The 22108-nt window shown below is 38.1% G+C and overlaps 1 protein-coding gene across 2 annotated transcripts in view; it reads right to left on the bottom strand.

The window, feature by feature from the left end:
• Window positions 1–2517: 2517 nt before the first annotated feature.
• The window catches only part of LOC114035509 (AP-3 complex subunit sigma-2), a 69086-nt gene continuing 49495 nt past the window's right edge, over window positions 2518–22108 (bottom strand). For both annotated transcript variants that reach the window (XM_027851657.1, XM_027851659.1), the window contains 2 exons: window positions 13282–13389; window positions 2518–4050 (listed from right to left, as the gene is read on the bottom strand). In XM_027851657.1, coding sequence (XP_027707458.1) covers window positions 3922–4050; window positions 13282–13389 — 237 coding nt within the window. In that variant the 3' untranslated portion in view covers window positions 2518–3921. The remainder of the gene's footprint in view (window positions 4051–13281; window positions 13390–22108) is intronic.

Raw genomic sequence — 22108 nt, 5'->3', positions numbered from 1 at the left:
AGCCTTTCTTTTTCTCCCTTAAATTTAATTATGAGGGTGGTAGAAATAGAGAAAGAGAGAGAGGGAGAGAGAGGGAGAGAGAGAAAGAATCTGCATTTTGAGTCCATTACTTCTCCCGCTGGAGGCGGCAGCCTGTTTCATCTGAGTCCTCTGGGATCTGGGATTGTGGCTAGTTATTGTGTTAATCAGAGTTACTAAGTCTTTTTAAGTTGTTTGTTTTTACAATATTGTTACTGTATAAATTGTTTCCCTGGTTCCATTCACTTCACTTTGCATGCATTCATACAAATCTTCCCGGGTTCTTCTGAAACCAATGCTTTAATCATTTCTTATAATGCAATAGTATTACATCACATTCATATGCCATAACTTGTTCAGTCACTCCCCTTTTGATAGGCACCAAATTGGCTTCCAGTTCTTCATCATATTTATTCCAAGTACCTGGTGGTTTTGATATAAGCAGTTCTTCACCATGTAAAACATATCGTATAACTGATGACAGTTTTAGATATTGCATAGTATGTTACGACTTAGAGGAAACTCCTGATATGTCTGTTAAGCAAAAACAGTTATCTGTTCAATATTCTTTTTGTTACGTCCAAATTATAGGAGCTACAGAAAATTCATGACTAAATCTTAGTCTACAGTCTCACAAAAGTGAATCAGCACAAATGAAGGTCCAAAGAATCTTAGTTATCTCCAAAGTGCCAGCTCCTACATTCCAACCTCTACCTCCAACCTAACTCAAGCTCCCACCCGGAGACTATGCACTTTCGATTGATGAGATTCAAAGACTAAAATTATCTTGCTGAGACCTAGACTCAGCATGTTACTTTGTAGGCATCTTCATGCCATGCTGCTGTAACTATACCACCTTTCTAACTCCAGCTCTCAAAACAGTAATCAAATCAACATTAGTATCCCCAGAAAGAACATATCAATCAGTTCCTTATGATTCCATTTGACTTCCCTGCCCAAAACACTCCCCTATTTAAGCTATCTTCCAATGTTAAAATGTAAGCTGTTGAAGAGAGGAACTGGTTTGCTTGCTTGTATTTGTATCCCCAGTGCTCAGCACAATGCCTAGCATACAGTAAGCATTTAATAAATGCTTTTTCCTTCTTCCTTTCATTCGTTCATTCTCAAGCCTTATACTAATTGCAAACAAAAGAGTTCATATTCTTTACTGGAGTAAAGTTATTTTTCCCCCAACACTTAAAAGTTAACTCTGCACATACCTAACAAAGATTATTCAAATGGATGACATACTCTGGTGGAATATTGAGAATTTAAGTACATGATGCATTTACAAAGTACAAAACCCTTGGTTAAAAAGGATTAGAGATAACTTTTACCAAATGAGACCCAGCATACAAATGACAGAACAGTTAGATTCATTGAACTATTATATAACGATTGAGTTTCATTGTATGACTGAACATATATGGAATATGTCCCAGTACTCCCTGCCACAAATGTGGAACATAAATTAAGACTTCACAAGGCTTGGGAGAACAAGCCAGCTAGTGACCTCTAACTATGCTTGCCTATTTCTCCACCTTTGTCTTCAACCAAATAACACTTACTCCTACTCCTCTTACTCCTCATACTTCATATTACTCCTAATATGAGTATTGCATAATCTGTATCAAAATTCACATCACTCATTATTTCTGTTTACATTTTAAAATTTAGTATTTAAAATACATATAAGGCAACAAGAAATTTCCCTGAGACATACTGTATGTCAAAAGGTGTCACCTGCCTTTATATCCAGCAGATTTGCTACATTCTCTGACAGATAAAAGAGATAATTTTAAAATAATAACTTGGGCTTTTTTGAATTATTCCTATATGTCTGCTGTGGAAAGAGCACTGATTTTCCAGTCCAATTCAGGTGAACTGAGCTCAATTAAATCCTGATTCTGACATCACTACCTGTATATTCTTGAAGACTTCAGTTTCCTCAATTGTGAAATGAAGGGACTGAACCAGATGGCATCTGAAGTCCTTTTCAGCTTTAAATCTACATATTAGCAGCACCCAATAAAGTAAATGTCTCTGTTAACTTCAGTTTGTCGTCTGGTCTGAGGAGGACTAAGTCTCTCAAAGAGAACCTGCTCTACAGGAACCTCGTTTGCTTCCAGGGCTGGAGTCAAAGTTTACTCCAGGTAGGCATACTGGCAGAGACGTGGCAAACAGTAGGTATAAAACGAAGCACACGTTTTTTAGACACAGCCAATATGTTGATTTGTTTTGCACAATTATATCTATTTATTACTAGGAAGAGGGAAAGTCAATGTGAAATGACAGTGATTTTCTTTCAAAGAAAAATGTGGTAGGGTGAAAAGAATTGCACAATTCAAATACAGACAAAAATATTCTTCAACCGCAGTCCTACAAGTAGAGTAAACTTACCTTCTCGGGAAGCTTAAAAAACAAAATAACAGCTCAGTTCCCCACACCCTCCCTTGGAGCGGAAGAGGACAGCACACACAGTTTTGTACAAAACAGAGGTTCCAATTAGGTTGAAAGATTTATTACTACAATTAAAGGAAGCATTTGACCACACAGGTAACACAGTGTGCTGTTGAAATAAATATTTTGCAGCATCTGATCAGGTCCAGTGGAAAGGCAGGTAGGGAGGATAGGAATTTGAATATTGACATGTGCAGTTTAACTATAAATTTATCATAAAAAAAGATATGCAAGTCATGGAGAAGTATATTTATTACCACAGAGGAAAGGGACACACCCTGTCTTCGAACTCTTTAAACTCATTAACACGTTATCTTCAACCAAAGATTAAGCTCATTACATTCCTCATTACAATCCTTGAACATCTCCATTTCTCACCTTGACCCCCCACAAACACATGGCTCCTTTACTCTTACCAGATCCCTGTCCTAATCTTTTATAAGGAAACTGCAATGGGTTTGTGATATAGAAGAGACAGAAGCAACATTCAGCCCTGAACTTAGAACTCCCAACTGAAGGTAAGCCAAGGGAAGAGTCTTCATAAAAGACCACAACACAACTATAAGCCTAAAATAATCCAAATATCATCTCACATTAACTGCTACAAAAGTAAGTCTCCCAGCCCCAAAAGTACTCCTTCAGCCAGGGCCATTCCTTAGGTAGGGAACTTATGAGATTTATCATCTGCTGAGAAGTTGGGTGGTTGAAGATCCATTGTCAATCTATGGATAAGCAGCTGCTGTCACATTTCTGACTACAGACTTCTCATAAAACACCAGAGAAAACAGATCTTGGATTCTTGACAGATGAGAAGATATTTTCTTGGGGAAAGAAATGTTATTTGCTATACACAGGCATGACTAGAGAGAAGAATATTAGCTACAATCACCTTAATCCAGCCAGCAGGTGATTCAGACTTCTATGAAAATTAGTCCCCCACACCTATCATTTTCTGATAGACTTCAGAGGAAAGCCAGCTTTCCTGAATCTGAATCTAAAGAGCCAATCCTTGGCACCTAGCAAAAAGGTATAACCACCACAAGAATCTTGTGGCACTGAGAATAATGATCCTCTAGATATCAGCCCCACTAGAATCTGTGGGGACTAACTCAAACAACCACCACCCTTGGGGAGATTCAGCATGCAGAAGAAAATGGATTTGAGAATGCTAGCTGATTTGCTTAAGTGGGATATGCATCCCCTACATGAATGTTGTACCTGTAGGCAATGAAGAACTTCATGCTGGACATGTGCACAGAGATCGTGATATGACATTGACTATTCCCTAATCCCACACCCATGAGTCTGCCCAAACAAAAAGAGACCAGGCCTTAGGTTGTAACGTTGCTAAGACTTAAATTCTGCTCAAATCCATGATCATCCTGGCCTTGGGTTTTCAAAGAGATTCCGTTTTGCTCGATCTGTCTGATGCTACTTCAGTCCTCAGACAAACTGGGAGAGATTGGGAACTTTGATGTTGATATCCCCAATATTGATGTTCCGAGGAATCTCAGGGAGATTAATGTTTTTCACTGCAGATACAGCCCGAGCAGGGGCTGCTGAAAGGCCGCCCTAGTGGGAGAAAAGAGATACAAACATGAGACAAAAGGACTACATCATCATAGGTTCTTGAGTTCCTGTTTAATGCTAAAAAACAGAAGACAAACGAATGCTTATGGTCAATGCTAAGCAAATAAAGGTCCAAGGACTGATGATGAAACTGAGAAGCAGAGAGGCTTAATTGGCCTAAGTCATGTGAGTATTAAGTACCAGAGTCAAGATTCAAACCCAAGTCTTTTGATTTTAGATCCAAAACTTCCCATAGCACCATGATACTTCCCAGTTCTGATTTTTTCCATCTCATTCTTCAAGTATAACAAGCAATTCTTCATATAATAGTCTCAAAGTCCAGTGTAAGGAACTAAATTCTGCACTTTATTGGATATGGTTTCTCCATGCTTTAAGGCTAGGCAAATGTGTTATTACATTTGGAGAAAGATCACATACTTTCTTTTAGGCCAGATATCTTGGCAACTAGAGTTCCATAGAAAATTAACAGTCACAGACAAACCTTTTTTGGAAGGGAAATGAAACTCTATTGCTTTATTTTCAGTCATGTGCCAATGGGATTGCAAGAGACAGGAAAGAGTTGGCTTTTGGAAACTTCACATGGATATAATGTGGGAACCAATGACACGCATGTGAAGGTGGAGGGCCCCATAGTGCAGTACAACTGGCAGGACTTGTAATGAAAAGCAGATGAAGGCAGCTGGTGGCCAAAAATTCCCCATCATCTACAATAGGCATGGGAGGGAGGGGAAGAGAGGGGAGATTAGGACAGGGAGAGAGGTTGTCAGAGATGTTTCTCAAGATCCCTTTTTTCTAACTGTCCATTTCCAGTATGTTAACATAGAACCTACCCTCACCCAGAAAGTCTATTTTTCCATCAGCTATAAAACCACTTGATCCTGATTCATTCACTATTTCTAGCAGCCTGCTAGCCAATACTCTTAAAGAAACCACAACTGCCACTATGGCAGTAGTCTAGAAAGATTTCCACATCACAAACTTCCATGCTTCATGGAAGAGAGAATTTCTTGTAGCTTAGCCAAATAGAGTAATTTAATTGCTTCAGGAAACTGGGAGAATTCGAGGGGAAATTTAGTATGTTAGATTCAAACATTAATATTAACCCAAATCTAGCTTCTTACAAAAGATGGAAAACAGAGAAAGAACCAACTCTGATTTTTCAATGTCACCTAGCAAGACAGCTGAAGCAACAAAGTATCCAGAAGGCAGCATGTACCAGGCAGATCAAATCACTGCCCTGATCTTGACCACATCTTCCTTTAGTTCCTAGTGGAAGCAACCCACAATCCCATACAGCCCCAGGAATAAAAAATCAGCTCCCTTCAAGCCTCCAGCCTTGCTTCCAACCTAGTTCCACAACCATTTTTCAGGGGTTCAATCCCATTGGAAAAATCTCACCATCCCAAAAGAACCAATGCCAACTACCGTGAAAGGTCAGATGAGCCCAAGTGTCCTCCAGACAATTCACCCTGCTTCCAGTCCCTCCTATGGAGATATCAATGGTCCTCCTGCCTTTTTAGGAGCTACAGCTGCTAAAGACCCAGAAAAGTTCTCCCCACCAAAGGTCTTAGCACAGTCAAATACCTCAACATGAGATTTAACTATGGTTTTATCAATGAACATGGCACTGAAACTAAAGAGTTATCACCATCTGCCTTGCTGCTGTACCCCAAGGAATACCTCGCGTCTCACTGGACCCAGAGCTGATGCCTACTATGTGTGCTCAGGCTCCTTGAGATCAAGTATTCTCTTACTTTTCCATTTGTGTCCCCAGCTCTTAGGACAATGATTTGCACAATTATCACTTGATAAAAGCTTGTTCGTTTATCCATCCATCAGAGGGAGGATACTTTTCCCTGAAATGGAACTATTTTAACTCTAAGTGTATGCTCCATTAGAGGTAGAAGACATACAAAGCAGAACTTTTCACCACAATCTAGGTTGATCCAGGGCTCCTCCAGAAGGCCAATGGCATGGCAGAGTTACACAAGGAACCAAAGTGTGGACTAAAACACCAACAGTCAGGGGTTGGCTGCTCTCCTTGACATACTAATTGGCTTTCCCAGCCATACTACAAGCAATGAAAAGCCTGCCACTTCCAATTTCCTTCCTACCTGTTTGCTTTTTAGGTTTGGCCACTGGTATAAGGAGCTTAAGAGGCAGCTAGACAACTTAGTGGGTCTGGAGTTGGGAAGACCTGAGTTCAAATCTGGCCTCAGACACTTCCTAGCTGTGTGACCCTGGGCAAGTCACTTAACCTCGGTTGATCTTAATCCACTGGAGAAGGAAATGGCAAACCACTCCAATATCTTTGCCAAGAAAACCTCATGGACAGAATTGGTGTGCTATGGTCCACAGGGTTATGAAGAACCAGCCAAACGGACATGTACGAATGACTGAAAAACAACAAATAAGTAGCTTAACTGGGATAACTACTATCCATGTTTGTATATTGTTTACAATTACAGAGTGCTTTGTATAAATTATACCCCATAAAGCCTCAAAAAAACTTTATGAGAAAGAGAAGTTATACATTTTATAAATTAGGAAATGAAGGCCCAGGGAGACTAAGTGACTTTGGAAATAAATTTCTGTCACAAAGCTAGGAAATTGCCCTAGTGTCTAGATAAACATGTACAAAGTAAGCTAATAAACAAAATTAACTAGGCATCTTAATGAAGAGGGCAAAGTTGGGCCTTTCACATACCCTTTGACCCAGCAATAGCACTTCTAGGGCTGTATCCCAAAGAATTCATAAAAATGGGAAAAAGACCCACATGTACAAAAAATATTTATAGCAGCTCTTTATGTGGTGGCAAAAGAATTGGAAATTGAGGGGATTCCCATCAATTAGGGAATGGTTGAACAAGTTGTGGTATATGAATGTAATGGAATACTATTGTGCTACAAGAAATGATGAGCAGGTGGATTTCAAAAAAACCTGGCAAGACTTATACCAACTGAGTGAAGTGAGCAGAACCAGGAGAATGTTGTACACATTAACAGTTATGTTGTGTGATGATTAATTTTGATAGACTTAGCTCTTCTCAGCGATGAAAGGATCTAAGACATCTCCAAAAGTCTCATGATAGAAAATGCTATCCACATCCAGAGAAAGAACTATGGAGGTTGAATGCAGATCTAAGTATACTATCTGCCCCCTTTTTTTCTTCTGTTTTGTTTTGTTTCCTCTTTCTTGTGGTTCCTCCTACTGATTCTAATTCTTCCTTACAACATGACTAATGTGAAAATATGTTTAATAGGAATGTATATGTAGAGCCTATATCAGATTGCAAGCCATCTTGGGGAAGGAGAAGGGGAGGGAGGGGAAGAAAAATTTAAAACTCAAAAGCTTATGGAAGCAATTGTTGAAAACTAAAAATAAATTAATAAAAAAAAGATATGTGAAAAAAAATTGGGGCCTTTCAGTGACAGGAATCACTGAGAATTGGTGGGATAAGACTGATGGTTAGAATACAGTGATGACATCCAATGATGTATACTTTATTCAAAAGGAACAGAACACATAAAATAAGTGCAGAGTGACACTAGAAATTTCATGTAAGAAAATCCAGGAATTAGAAAAGGAAATAATATTAGCAAGAATGATTCTTTAATAGAAGAAATGGAGCTATATTGTGATAGGACCACCTAGCCAAGAGAAAACAGACAAAGAATTTGGGAAACAGATCACAAACCTGGCAAGGAGACATGATATAGCAGTAGTGTGGAACTTCAGATATGCAGGAACCCTGTTCCAAAAGCAAAGCAGCTGATAATTCCTATCTTGCCTTAATGATAATTTAATTGTTCAAAAAGTAGGGAAAGTGACAAATGAAGCTGCTATTCTGGACCTGATTCTGAAAAATATGAAGGAATTGGTTGCTAAAGTAGAAATGAGAACCTTGAGAGGAAGTTACTATTTTGTATTAAAATCTATGATATAAAAGGAGAGGGAAGATGGGTCTGACATGTCCCCTAGATATATTGAAAGGTGACTTCTGAGAGTAGGATCTCGTGGCCAAAAATTCTATAGGGAAAGCTAGCCCAAGAGAGAGAGAATATTCTTAGAATTAAATTCTGAAGGCAAAGCATACAATCTTGACAAGGAAGAAAAAGAGGGAGTTGTCTAAAGAGATTGATGTGAATGAATAGAGAATTTACTATTACTGATTATTAAAATATAGATGGATGGAAGCAAGGGCTAACAAATGAAAATGAATACAAAAGCAACCAATTAATAACCATTTATTAAGTGCATCCTACATAGTAGGCATAGGACCAGGTCCTGAATACACACACACACACACACACACACACACACACAAATGGAATCATCTGAGCTCTCAAGAAGCTTATATTCAATAAGGAAAAAAATGGCAGTATTGCAAAAGAGTATCTTCAGGAGCACTGAAGCTTTTTAAAATAAGCAGAGGGTGGGGATGAAATTTTTTATTTCTTTTTTGTCTTGAGGAGTAATCTTCTCTCCAAATATTTTTTTGAGTTCTAAATTCTCTCCCTCTAATCCTTTCCCCACCCATTGAAAAGGTAAGCAATGTACTCATTACACACATGAAGTCATGTAAAACATATTTCTACATTAGCTATGTGTTCCATATGTTGCCAAAAAAAAGGCAAAAGAAAAAAAAAGTGAAAACAATATGCTTCAATCTGTACTCAGAGTTCATCATTTCTTTCTCTGAAGGTAGATGGCATTTTTCATCATGAGTCCTTTGTCATGAATCACTGTCTTCATCATTAAACTATTGCTAGTATTGTGTACAGCGTTCTCCTGGTTCTTCTCACTTCAGGTTGCATCAGTTCACATAAGTCTTCCCATGTTTTTCTGAAACTATCTCCCTCATCATTTTTTTAATTTAATAGTATTTTATTTTTTCCAATTACATGTAAAGATAGTTTTCAACATTCATCTTTGTAAGATTTTGAGCTCTAAATTTTTCTCCCTCCCTTCCCAAAGACAGCAAACACTGATATAGATTATACATGTATAATCATGTTAAACATATTTCCACATCAGTCATGTTGTGAAAGAAGACTCAGAACAAAAGGGAAAACCACAAGAAAGAAAAGACACAAAAAACAAAAAAAAGTGAAAATACTATGTTTCAATCTGCATTCAGACTCCACAGTTTTTTTCTCTGGCTGTGGTCAGCATTTTCCATCATGAGTCCCTTGGAACTGTCCTGGATCACTGGGTTGTTGAGAAGAGCTAAGTTTATTATAGTTGATCATCATACAATGTTGCTGTTACTACGTACAATGTTCTCCTGGTTCTGCTCACTTCACTCAGCATCAGTCCATAAAAGTCTTTCCAGGTTTTTCTGAAATATGTCTGCTTATCATTTCTTACAGAACAATATTCCATAACATTCATATACCATAACTTGTTTAGTAATTCCCCAATTGATGGACATTCCCTCAATTTCTAATTCTTTGCCACCACAAAAAGAGCTGGTATTAACATTTTTGTATATGTGGGTCCTTTCCCCTTTTTTATGATCTCTTTGGGATACAGACCTAGAAGTGGTATTGCTGGGTCAAAGGGTATGCACATTTTTATAGCTCTTTGGGCATAGTTCCAAATTCCTCTCCAGAATGGTTGGATCAGTTCACAACTCTACCAACAATGCATTAGTGTTCCAATTTTCCCACATCTTCTCTAATATTTATCATTTTCCTGTTTTGTCATGTTAGCCAATCTGATAGGTATGTTGTGGTATCTCAGAGTTATTTTGATTTGCATTTGTCTAATCAATAGTGATTTAGAGCATTTTTTCCCTATGACTACTGATAGCTTTGATTTCTTCTTCTGAAAACTGCCTGTTCATATCCTTTGACCATTTATCAACTGGGGAACGGTTCTTATTTTTATAAATTTGGCCCAGTTCCCTATATGTTTAAGAAATGAGGCCTTTATTAGAGAAACTTTTTTCAGTTTCCTGCTTTCCTTCCAATTTTGGCTGCATTGGTTTTGTTTGTGCAAAACCTTTTTAATTTTGTGTAATCAAAATTATCCATTTTACTTTCCATGATCCTCTCTATCTTGTTTAGTCACAAAATCTTTCTTTATCATAGATCTGACAGGTAAAACTTTTCATGCTCCCCTAATTTGCTTATATAACCCTGGATGTCTAAATCATGTACCCATTTTCACTTTATGTTGGTATATGGTGTAAGATGTTGATCTATGCCTTATTTCTGCCAGAGTCACTCCAGTTTTCCCAGCAATTTTTGTCAAATGATGAGTTCCTGCCCCAAAAGCTTAGATATTTTGGTTTATCAAACATCAGATAACTATGCTAATTTATTTCTGTATATTGTGTACCTACCTAATCTATTCCACTGATCTACTGTTCCGTTCCTGAGATAGTATCAAATTGTTTTGATTACTGATTTTTAATATAATTTGAAATCTGATGGGGATAAATGTCAATAACTACAAATAGAGCTTTTTTTTTAAAGCTATGTTAAGAGACAAGAGAATGCAGCTACATGGCACAGTGAATAGTGCTGGGTCTGGAGTCATGAAGATTCATCTTTCTGAGTTCAAATCTGGCCTCAGACACTTACTATGTGATCCTGGGTAAGCCACTTAACCCTGTTTGCCTCTGTCTCCTCAACTGTCAAAGGACCTGGAGAAGGAAATGGCTAACCACTCCAGTATCTTTGCCAAGAAAAACCCCAAACGGGGTCACAAAGAGTTAGGCATAACTAAAAAAACGACTGAACAACAACAAAAAGACAAGAAGACAATTAAAGGAGGAAAGATGGCTGCTGGGGAAATAGGGAGAATGATGATAATAGCTCCCACAGAGAAGGAAGAACTATTTAAATCTAATTTTGCTTCTATTTTTCTCTAGTAAGAAAAATGATCTTCAGATTAGAAAGAATCATGCAAAAAAGGCTAACTGGGAGTTATCTCCTCACCCAAGAAAAGTGTGGAGAGAAGAAAGAAAGAAAGAAAAAGAGAGAGAGAAAGCAAGCAAGCATATGAACGTTCTTAACTACTTTCAGTAAGTAAAACCGTAAGAACTGTTCAAAAACCTAGCACTCTTGCCTAGATATTCTCTCCAGACTCCTTGCCTGCCACTTTGCTACCCTGGAGAAACGTCAGCCCTGAGGTTTCCTCCTCCCCTTCTATGCCATTTCATCTATACCTCCCCACCCCCTTCACTTTCTAGGGCCATTTTTTTGTGGTTTTCCTCAAACAGAATGCAAGCCTGTATTTGTGTCCCCACACTTAGTGCAATGCCTGGCATACAGTACTGTAAGCACTCAATGAATGCTCCATCAATCAATAAGCCTATCTATAGTCGAAAGGGGCCGCAGAGGCCATCTAGCCCAACCCCCTCATTTTAAACATGAGAAAACCAAAGAGGTCAAGTGACTTGCCTAAGATCATACAGGTCATAGGCATCACAAAAAAGATGTGAACCTCAGATCTCTGACTCAGGGCCAGAGTTCTTCCCTCTGCACCTCTTTGCCCCCTCACCAGATCTGGATGACTCACACGCCAATATTAAAAGAAATGGCGGATGTGACTGCTGAGCTGTTTTCGGTGATCTTTGATGAATCACAGAGATCAGAAGAGGTGCTACAGGACTAAGAGCAACGGTTAATTTTCCAAAGAAGAGAAAAAGACAATTGTAGGCTGTGAGCTTGACTTCAATTCCTGGCAAAATTTTATAATATGGGATTCAGGACTTACTTTGACATCTTATGGTGCAGATGTAAGCTGGGTTCTTCAAGGTTATGCCAACAAGGCATAAGCTCTAGCAGGAACTACCAAGCTGGAATGACTTAAATTGTAGTCCCAGTGATGGACTACATGTAGGTTACTCCCAGGGATCAGCCTTGCAAGGTTTAGAGAGGCTAATCAGCAATTTGGCTGCAAGGGGACTAATTTTTCAGCCACAGAGACTCCTGAAGATGGTCTATTTAACTGATAGACGCTTACGATCTGCATCTATGAAAGTAGTACCCAAACCGATAAAATCAGATTGACAACATAATGACACAAAGAAAAATCTGCAAACATTTAGATAGGGAAGTGATGATTATTAAGAGTCATCATGACTTCACTAAGAACAGGTCATGCAAAATTAACCTCACTTCCTTTTTTGACAGGGCTATTATATAGGGAAATAATTTAAGCAAATCATTTGATAATCTCACATTCTATCTTTCTGGACAAGACAGATGCAGGCTAGATGACAATTAAGTATATTTGGTAGTGGCTGAATGACTAGATTCAAAGGATAGTTGCGAGTGATTGTTTTTATGATTAGAAAAATAGTTTACATTTTAAAATAATTTAATAATGTAGATACACATAAAGTCATAAACTTGGTTCAAAAAACAGATTCACTAATCTAGGATGTGGAAACTGTGATGAAACAATTTCTATAAAAAAAATCTGAGGGTTGTGCTGAACTGCAAGCTCATTAGCAACACAAAACTAATGCAATCTTAGGTTGCTTTAAGAGAGGGACGGTGGAAAAGGGAGACAACAGTACCACCTGAATCTGTCAGACCACTCTGGGAGTGCTATATTTAATTCTGTGTGCCACATTTAGGAAAGCCACTGAAAAACTTGCATATCTCTAAGAGGCAGAAAGGACTCCACACCATACACTCCAATGGTAAGGAACAGAATACTTCCGGGGCACATGACGATTATCTTCGAGCATATGAAGGGCTATTATGGAGAAGAGTATGTACTTAAGCTCAGAGCACAGAACTAGGAGTGAGGGATGGAAGCTGCAGAAAGACAGATTTGACAAAGGGGGAAAAAAATGAATAATTCATATCATTCCCAAATGGTGTGGAATGCCTCATGAGATAGGCTTAGCATGCCCCATCACTGGATGTTTTCAAGCAGACCCTGGATATCCACCGTTAGGGCTGTGATGTGTAAGGAATTCTTCTTCAAGTACAAGTTGAACTGGACAGATTCTGAATTCCTTTCCAACTCTGAGATACCTTAACTGAGCCAAGACTCCAATCCAGGGCTTCTCCTTTCTCATCTGGTGCTTTTCCTACTACACCCCGCCCAACCCCATGGAAGAAGAAAAAGACAGCTGTAGGAAGGCAAAGTGAAGTAATAAATCTATATATCCCCTCTGCTGGCTGTCTTTGTCTAACAAAACCACACTCACCTCCACTGGAATGGAATCCCAAGGGCTTACTCACCTCTGATTTCTCCAATTTGTTTTGAGCTTCAATTTGAGCCACAATTTCATTCATGTTCGTTTCCAGTACCATACCACCCATCACCACTTCTTGCAGGATATAATGAACCTAAAGAAAAGTCAAAGATAAGAAGATTCAGAGCTCCTGGGTCTGAGCTGGGGACCTCCCAGAAGAGCCTCCCAGGGGCTTTCCTGCAAACTGAGATGAAAAAAGGAGAGCTATAATCGATGGTTAAGGACTCCAACCCCAGCTTCTAATCTTGAGGTCATACATTTCTCAACTGAGGACAAAATGAGTTTCCACCAGGTCTCAAGCAAATCACAGTAACTAATGTCATTTTAAGCCACATCTAGTAGAGACACCGAATTGTATACAAGGCCCAACTTATATAGATTTACCATTAATTCTGGTAACAGAACAAAGCCATATTCCTCCTTCCACCTAATAAGACAAAGAGTCAAGCTGACCATGGCTGAGAAGTAACTTCATACTAGTTCTATATAAAAGATCTCCTAGTTACTAAAACCAAGTGATTCAGGCAAAATAAAGTTACTTCCTTACCTCTACACACCCTGGCAAAATTCATGTCAGGGATGAGAAACCAGATTCTTCCCAAACTATTTTTCTTTCTTTTTTCTCCTTCAAAATAACTATTCATTGATAGCATTTATTTTTATATCACCTATGTTATCCAAAGTATGCCTTCCCACCAAAATACCCCCAGAGAGACATTCTATATAAAAAAGAAGAAAAAACTAGTTCAGTAAAATTAAGCAATATTCTTAAAAAGTATGACATTATATACCATATGGCACATCTGCAGTCCCTCACCTTTACAAAAAAGCAGGGTGGAAGTGGTGAGAGGGAGGTACCTTTTTGGGAGCCAAGTTTAGTCAATATAATTTCGTAGTCCATCTACTTTTCAAGACTCATCAGTAGAATATAGCTCTGTTTTTCACACCAAAGGTGGACGATATTTCATATCCTATAGCTACCAACTCAGAATAGATCCACTTGTCCATTCTAAGTTATATACTTTGTCATACAAAAGAAAAACTGGCACAAGCACCAGAAGACCCAGAAATGTCCAGTTTGGGCTCTGATAGGTGATATTTAACATTTAACAACAGGTGACATTAATAAAACACCATTTCCATAATACCTTTTATATGACATTCACTATAGGAAACAACAAAAAAAGGTAATAAGATGTTTCCAAATGCTGCCAAAGAGCTTACAGTCTGGTTTGGGAGAACAGACACATTCTAAAAAGATAATCTTAGGCATTGCTAGACAGGAATTGCTAGACAGTAACTCAGTATAGCATAGTAGAAAGAGACCAGGATGGTCATTGTGTCCTGCGATCTTTGGCAGGTCAATTAACCAATCTCAGGTGCAGTTTCCTCTTCTATAAAATGGGGATAATTCTAGCCTTGCATCCCTCACTGTGCTGTTCTGAGGACTCAATGAGGTAAAGTATGTGAAAGTGCTTTAAAAGCTGTAAAATGCTATTCACGTGTCAAGTATTATTGAAGTATTATTGAGCAATGGAACCTAATCGATTCCAGAGAACAAAGTCATGCTGGAGGCTTCACGATTTTAAAAAGTCATGGGATCAATTCAAGACATCCCCAAAGAGGGATTCTTGAAAACAGAAAAGATGGCCAAAATTTAAGCCAAAAAATAATGATTTAGAAACTCAGTTTTCTTATCTATAAAGCAAAGCTGTTGGACTGGAAGATCTCTACACTGTCTTCCAGCTCCATGTATACCCTCAGTTCTATAAATCTTTATGAGAATGGTCTATGCATGAAAGCAAGGAGTGCTTTAAGGAAAACATGATAAAGGAGAGCAAGGAATAGTTAACCTGTTAGATCAATGGAGAAGGAAAGTATTTATGATCAAACAAGAGATAGAGAGCATTACAAGTTATAAAATGGATAATTTCTATTATATTAAATTTAAAAGGTTTTGCACAAACAAAACTAATACAAGCAAGGTAAGAAGGAAAACAGAAAGCTGGGAAACAATTTTTACAGAAAGTGTATCTGATAAAGGCCTCATTTCTCAAATATGTAGAGAACTGAGTCAAATTTATAAGAATATAAGTCATTCTCCAATTATCAATGGTCAAAGGATATGAACAGGCAGTTTCCAGATGAAGAAATTAAAGCTATCTATAGTCATATAAAAAATATTCTAAATGACAACATGATAAAGGAGAAAGCAGGCTTTGGAGGATGCTGTTCTACACAGTGGTCATCTTCAGTATCATACAACTGACTCAAAAGTCTACAAATATAAGATCTTACTATATCTATTGTTTGTTGATTTGAGGGGGAAAAAATCTGATTAAGTGGAACAAAATATTAAGAGTAAAGGCTCTCCTCAAACAAGATGTCACCTAAGCATATGTTAAAATCACAGGATTCTAATCTGTAACTTCATATATACATATATGTGTAAATAATAATAATAACAATAGCTAGCATTTATATAACACCTTAAGGTTGCAAAGAGCTTTACAAATACTATTTCATTTTATCCTCATTACAACCTTGGGAGGCAGATGCTATCATTTTGCCATTTTACAGATGAAGAAAATGAGGCAGAGAGTAGTTAAGTGACTTGACCAGGATTACACAGCTAGTAATGTCCTGAAGCTGAATTTGAACTCAAGTTTTCCTGACTTGAGGCATAGTGCTCTATCCACTGCACCACCTAGCTCTGTTACGTGTGTGGCATACACATATGTAGCAGGTTACTTGCTGCAGCAAATGTCTATCTTTATGACCAATATTCTCCTGGTCATCTTATATGGCTATATATCATGGAACACCAAATCATATATAATCAGAAAAACTGGTGAACTATATATCCACTGCGAGTAGACATACTGGGGAGATTCTTTATGGCAGATTTACAGAATCACACATACACACACAAGAATCATACAAAAAACACTGTGTAAAGGAGTCGTAATCTGCACTAAAATTTATGATTCAACTGAACTCTACCTGCCTTCTCACCTCTCCAAGCATTTACACAGGTCATTTCCTATGCCTTGCTCCCTGAAGCAATGATATAAAATGACTAGGTGGCTGTCTCTCTTCCCTTGGCCCTAACACGTGGCCCCACGCCATTCTCCCCAAGAATCTGTCAATGTCAGCTACCCCCTCCTGGAACTTGTCCTCCTCTACTTCTGTACTCTCCTCAATCTACCACCTTTTCCTCAGTCTTTTAGGGATTAGAGAGGTCAAGGATTAGGAGTCATTGCTGTGCCATGGAGGAGCGGTACACCAGAGTCTCTGGACGACATATCACTCCTCTCTGGGGATGTCTATATTGTGCTGACACAGGGCCTGGAGGTCTATGCCTTTCACTTAGGATACCTGAGGTCAGCAGTAATGGGCATGCAATGAGCCAGATAGGATTCTGAGGTCTCTTCATACCTTGGATAAGCATCTCTCCCACTCCAACTCAACTTGCCCTAGGAGCGATAATGCCTATCTGTGTCTTTGGTCAGAAGGAGGGCTGAGCACAGTCACTACTCTCCATTGCTGCTTTTAAACCACCCAAGTATCACCATCCCTCAGTGATCTCTCTTCTTTTGAGGCACATCTAGCTCAAAATTTATCATCATTACCATTAACTCCTTCCCTCTCTGGACACAAATACCAAGAGGTATTCATACTCCTCACAAAGAAGTATATTCTACCTATTCTACCTATATTCTTTTTAGGGTTGTTGTTTTTTTTTTCTGGCAAGGCAATCAGGGCTAAGTGACTTGCCCAGGGTCACATAGCTAGTAAGTGTTACATGTTTGAAGCCGGATTTGAACTCAGGTCCTCCTGACTCCAGAGCTGGTGCTCTATCCACTGTGCTACCTAGCTGCCCTATTTCTACCTATATTCTTTCCTTTTCTTTTTTTTTTTTGGTGAGGCAATTGGGGTTAAGTGATTTGCCCAGGGTGACACAGCTAGTAAGTGTTATGTGTCTGAAGCCGGATTTGAACTCAGGTCCTCCTGAATCCAAGGCTAGTGCTCTACTCACTACGCCACCTAGCTGCCCCAGAACCTTGGTTTTTCTGGAGGACAGACAGGGATTCTAAGCAGTAGAAACAATGCCTAGAACACAGCAAGCCTTAGTAAGTTTGTTGACTGGCTCCTTCCAGCATAAAGGTGGTACACAATGGGGTGCGGAATGGCACATGTATGGTTAGACATTGTCAGTGGATACATTTGTTTTCTTTTTCTTTTTCTTTTTTTTTGAGGGGATGTGGGAAATTTACCCCCATACACACTTAGAAGCATTTTATTTTTTCCAATTACATGTAAAGATAATTTTCAACATTCACTTTTTTAAGATTTTGAGTTTGAAATTTTTTTCTCCTTCCCTCCCTCCCCTCCTCTCTCCTTCCCTCCCTTCCTCTCTCCCCAGGACAGCCAGCAATCTGGTATAGGCTATACATGTACAATCATATTAAACATAGTCATGTTGTGAAAGTAGAATCACAACAAAAGGGAAAAATGAGAAAGAAAAAAAAAGTGAAAACAGAATGCTTTGGACTACATTCAGACTCTATAGTTCTTTCTCTGAATGTGAATAGCATTTTCCATCATGAGTCTTTTGGAATTGTCTTAGATCATTGTATTGCTGAGGAAAGCCAAGTCTACCATAGTTGATCATTGCACAATGTTACTGTTATTATGTACAATGTTCTCTTGGTTCTGCTCAGTTCACTCTGCATCAGTTCATGTAAGTTTTTCCATGTTTTTCTGAAATCTGCCTGCTCATCATTTCTTTTTTTTTTCCTCATCATTTCTTATAGCACAATAGTATTTCATTACATTCATATAACACAATTTGTTCATCCATTCCCCAATTGATGGGCATCCCCTCAATTTCTAATTCTTTGCCACCACAAAAAGAGCTGCTATAAATATTTTTGTATATGTCGGTCCTTTTCCATTTTTTGTTATTTCTTTGGGATACAGACCTAGTAGTGGTATTGCTGGATCAAAGGGTATATCCATTTGTTTTATTTAACTATATCTCTATATTAGAACGGAGGGTTATTCTCTGTGTGTGTGTGTGTGTGTGTGTGTGTGTGTGAGAGAGAGACTGGGTAGTGACAGCAATGTTTTTTAAAAAGCATCAGTGAGACACTAGCTGTATGACCCTGGTCAAGTCACTTAATCCCGACTGCCTCACCTATCCCCCAAAAAGAGCACCAATGAAATATTTTTAAAAGATGTCTTTGACACCTCTACTTCCTCACTACCTACCCTCTCCAACAACCTCTTACCAACAGTCATTTGCCATCATCACTCCACTGAAACTACCCTCTCCATGGTCACAATGACCTCCTAATCCCAAAATTCAAATCTGCCCAATTTAAGAATAGATTGTGTTCTGGAAGTTCATATGTAACTCAATGGTTTAGAAATCTGAATATATTTTCCCTTACAAAATCATGTTTAAAATAGTGGTTAGATCTCTAGGTCAGTCTACAAATCTATTTAACTCATAACATAGCTTAAATATAGCATTGATGGTATTTATTTCACATATACTTAACAATCATTTTATAACTATGGGAAATTTCAAGTTTCAGCTTGAGACAATCAGAAACACATCCCAAACATCTGCCTCGCAGCAGTAAGGACTCCCAAGCTAGGGAATAAGGTTGAAGGGAGAAACAGAAGATACCATAAAGTACCACTATGTCAATAATTCCAGAATGCTCTTAATTAGGGAACAAAGGGCAGCTGTTTTCATATAGAAGAGGAGTAGGGAGAATGGGCTATGACCTCCCCTGCCACTAATTCTTAAATATGGATATTTATCAAGTATAGTCTTCTTCCAGGAGTTGCAAAGTAATAGATAATATTTCACATATCACAGCGTTCTAGATCAGAGATGTCAAACTTGCTGGTGGGGAGCCAAGTGGCCCATCAGATTAAAATGTAATTGAGAAATGTTTAACAAAATAAATAATAATATAATACAAACATAGATAATGTTAATTAGTGGTTTTCTAAGCCAAAATGCAGTCTAAAGCAATCTGTTTCTATTTGAGTTTGACACCACTGTTCTAGATAAATTGCCAGAAAGCTCAATTCCTGATAGAGTGACCTTAAGTATAACAAAGAATTATACTGATATTATCTAATAAAATAAATGTTAGAAACTGTCTGTAATACCTATTAAATAGTAAAGTGTAAAGTGCTAATTAACTATTCTTATTAAATCAAGACAGTTACAATATTACAGCATATAAACTTGCCAAAAAAGCCAGAGATAAAAGATAACTGTGGGTTCCTTTCTGTCACTCAGCAAGAACTCCAGTGATTTATGACAAAAAAAAAAACCCTAAAATATAAAGCATTTTATATTTATACAAAAGAGCCTTTTCAAGGGGCCTGTTCTCTTGACTCCTTCATGGTTTAGTACGTTTTAATGGTCAAACGAGATACTTAGCACAGTGCCTGGCACAAAGTAGGTATTTAATAAATGCTTGTTCTCTTCCCTTCCTCTTTCCTCTTTTAAGAGGAAAGTAATTGCCTTCTAAGAGAAGAACAGTAAATGTTCTATGCTTGAGAATGTGTTAAATTTCAGTTCCTCTGGGAAGCTTAGCTATTCTGGGAAAAGCCTTAGAGGGTACTCAAAGCAGAAATCAGGAGGAAGGCTCACAGAGCCAGTTAAACATAATCTCTAGTTCTCATATTTCAACGGATGTCTAATTACACATTTTTAATATGCAGTGAAAAAAGAGAAAAGAATCCAGAAATATTATATGATCCTCCCAGAGCCCCTTGATTACCTTCCTCCTCTATTATCTATCCAACCAAGAATTACTTCTTTTATAGAGTGTTTTATACTTTTCTCTCTTTGTTCCTGCTGTTATTACTTGGAAAAGTAAGGATCATTCCCACCAGAGGGAGAGGAGTCAAATCTCTAGCAATCTTGAATGTTTTATCTTTTTGAGGGAACCTAAAACCTAGTGGAAGGCAGCAAAGAGCACAGAGTGCTGGGCTCCTCTTCCTGAGTTCAAATCTGGCCTCAGACACTCACTAGCTACATGACCTTGGGCAAGCTACTTAACCCTGTTTCCCTCAGTTCCTGATCTTTACAATGAGCTGGAGAAGGAAACTGAAAACCATTCCAGTATCTTTGCCAAAAAAACTCCAGATAGGGTCTTGAAAAGTCAGCCATGACTGAAACAAATGAACAACAATAAAATCTAGTGTTGTGTCTAGGGAGAGAAGTACAGTTATCTTAGTTATTTAAAGGCCCAAGAAGTTCTTTATGCCTTGAATTTTCAATCAAGTGAAATAAAGCTTGTCCTATGGTCAATGTGTTGTTAGCCAGAGGGCTTGTAGGTTGTTGAAGGCAATATCTTTGCCTTTTCTGTAGAGACCTAGACAAGAGGCATATTCTGATCTTCCCAAGGGAAATCCTGGATAGAGGCACAAGTCATAAAGATATTTTAGTGAGAAGTCCCAAAGACTCAAAATGGTTTGCGTAAATGTTATGTTTTAATTCTGGGCTATGGACTATACATACAATCAAGTGAATGAGCAGGAAAGATAAGGAAGAGTTGACTAGAGGTCAGAATAAGTAGGGAAATTTATGAAAGAAGTGTTATTTGAGTTGGACTTTGAAAAAAGTAGGTAGCATTTGTTTAAGTGGAAATAGGAAGGAAGAGCAGCCTAGAGTAGCAACAGCACAGATCAATTAATCGACAAGCATTTATTAAACTTCTACTAAGTGTTAGGGACTATGTTAGGCACTGGCAGTACAAAGACAAAAGTAACAGTTCCTGTTCCCAAGAAGTTTATAATTTATTATCAAGACAATATGAATATCAACATCAACAACAACAAAATAAATGCAACAGAGCTGGGGAGTGGGAAGGGGGATGTCACAAGTAGTTAGGAGGAAAGGGTGGCAAGAAAGACTTCTATAGGTATAGCTTGACTGTTAGTGGAGTTGTGAACTGATTCAACCTTTCTGTAGAGCAATTTGGAACTATGCTCAAAGGGCTACAAAACCACGCATATCTTTGACCTAGCAATACTACTAGTAGGTCTGTATCCCAAAAGAGATAAAAAACAAAAAGGAAAAGGTCCTATATATATACAAAAATATTTATAACACCTCTTTTCTGGGGGTAAAGAATTAGAAGTTGACTAATTTTTCCTCAAACCATGACTAATGTGAAAATACGTTTAATAGGAATGTATATGTAGAGCCTTTATCAGATTGCACGCAGAGGGAGGGGGAGAAAAATTTAAAACTCAAAAGTATATGGAAGTGATTTTTGAAAACTAAAAATTAATTAATTAATTAATTAAAAAAAAAAAGAATTAGCAGTTGAGGGGATGCCCATCAATTGGGGAATGACTAAACAAGTTGTGGTATATGATTATGATGGAATACTATTGTACTACAAGAAATGATGAGCAGGATGCTCTCAGAAAAACCTGGAAAGACTTGCATGAGCTGATGTAAATTGAAATGTACTGTGTAAGGGGCAGCTAGGTGGCACAGTGGATAGAGCACTGGCCCTGAAGTCAGGAGGACCCGAGTTCAAATCCAGCCTTAGACACATAACACTCACTAGCTGTGTGACTCTGGGCAAGTCACTTAACCCCAATTGCCTAAAAATAAAAAAAAAATTTTTTTTAAATTTAAAAAAAGAAATGTACTGTGTACAACGTAACAGCAATACTGTAAGACGATCAGCCATAAATGACTTAGTTATTCTCAGCAATACAATGATCCAAGACAACTCTGAAGGACTTATGATGAAAAATGCTAT

Source organism: Vombatus ursinus, unplaced genomic scaffold (assembly GCF_900497805.2).
Source record: "Vombatus ursinus unplaced genomic scaffold, bare-nosed wombat genome assembly UNPS02009205.1, whole genome shotgun sequence".
NCBI classification, from domain to species: Eukaryota; Metazoa; Chordata; class Mammalia; order Diprotodontia; family Vombatidae; genus Vombatus; species Vombatus ursinus.
Note: the sequence above shows the minus strand (reverse complement) of the source record. Positions and strands in the feature narration are given on the sequence as shown.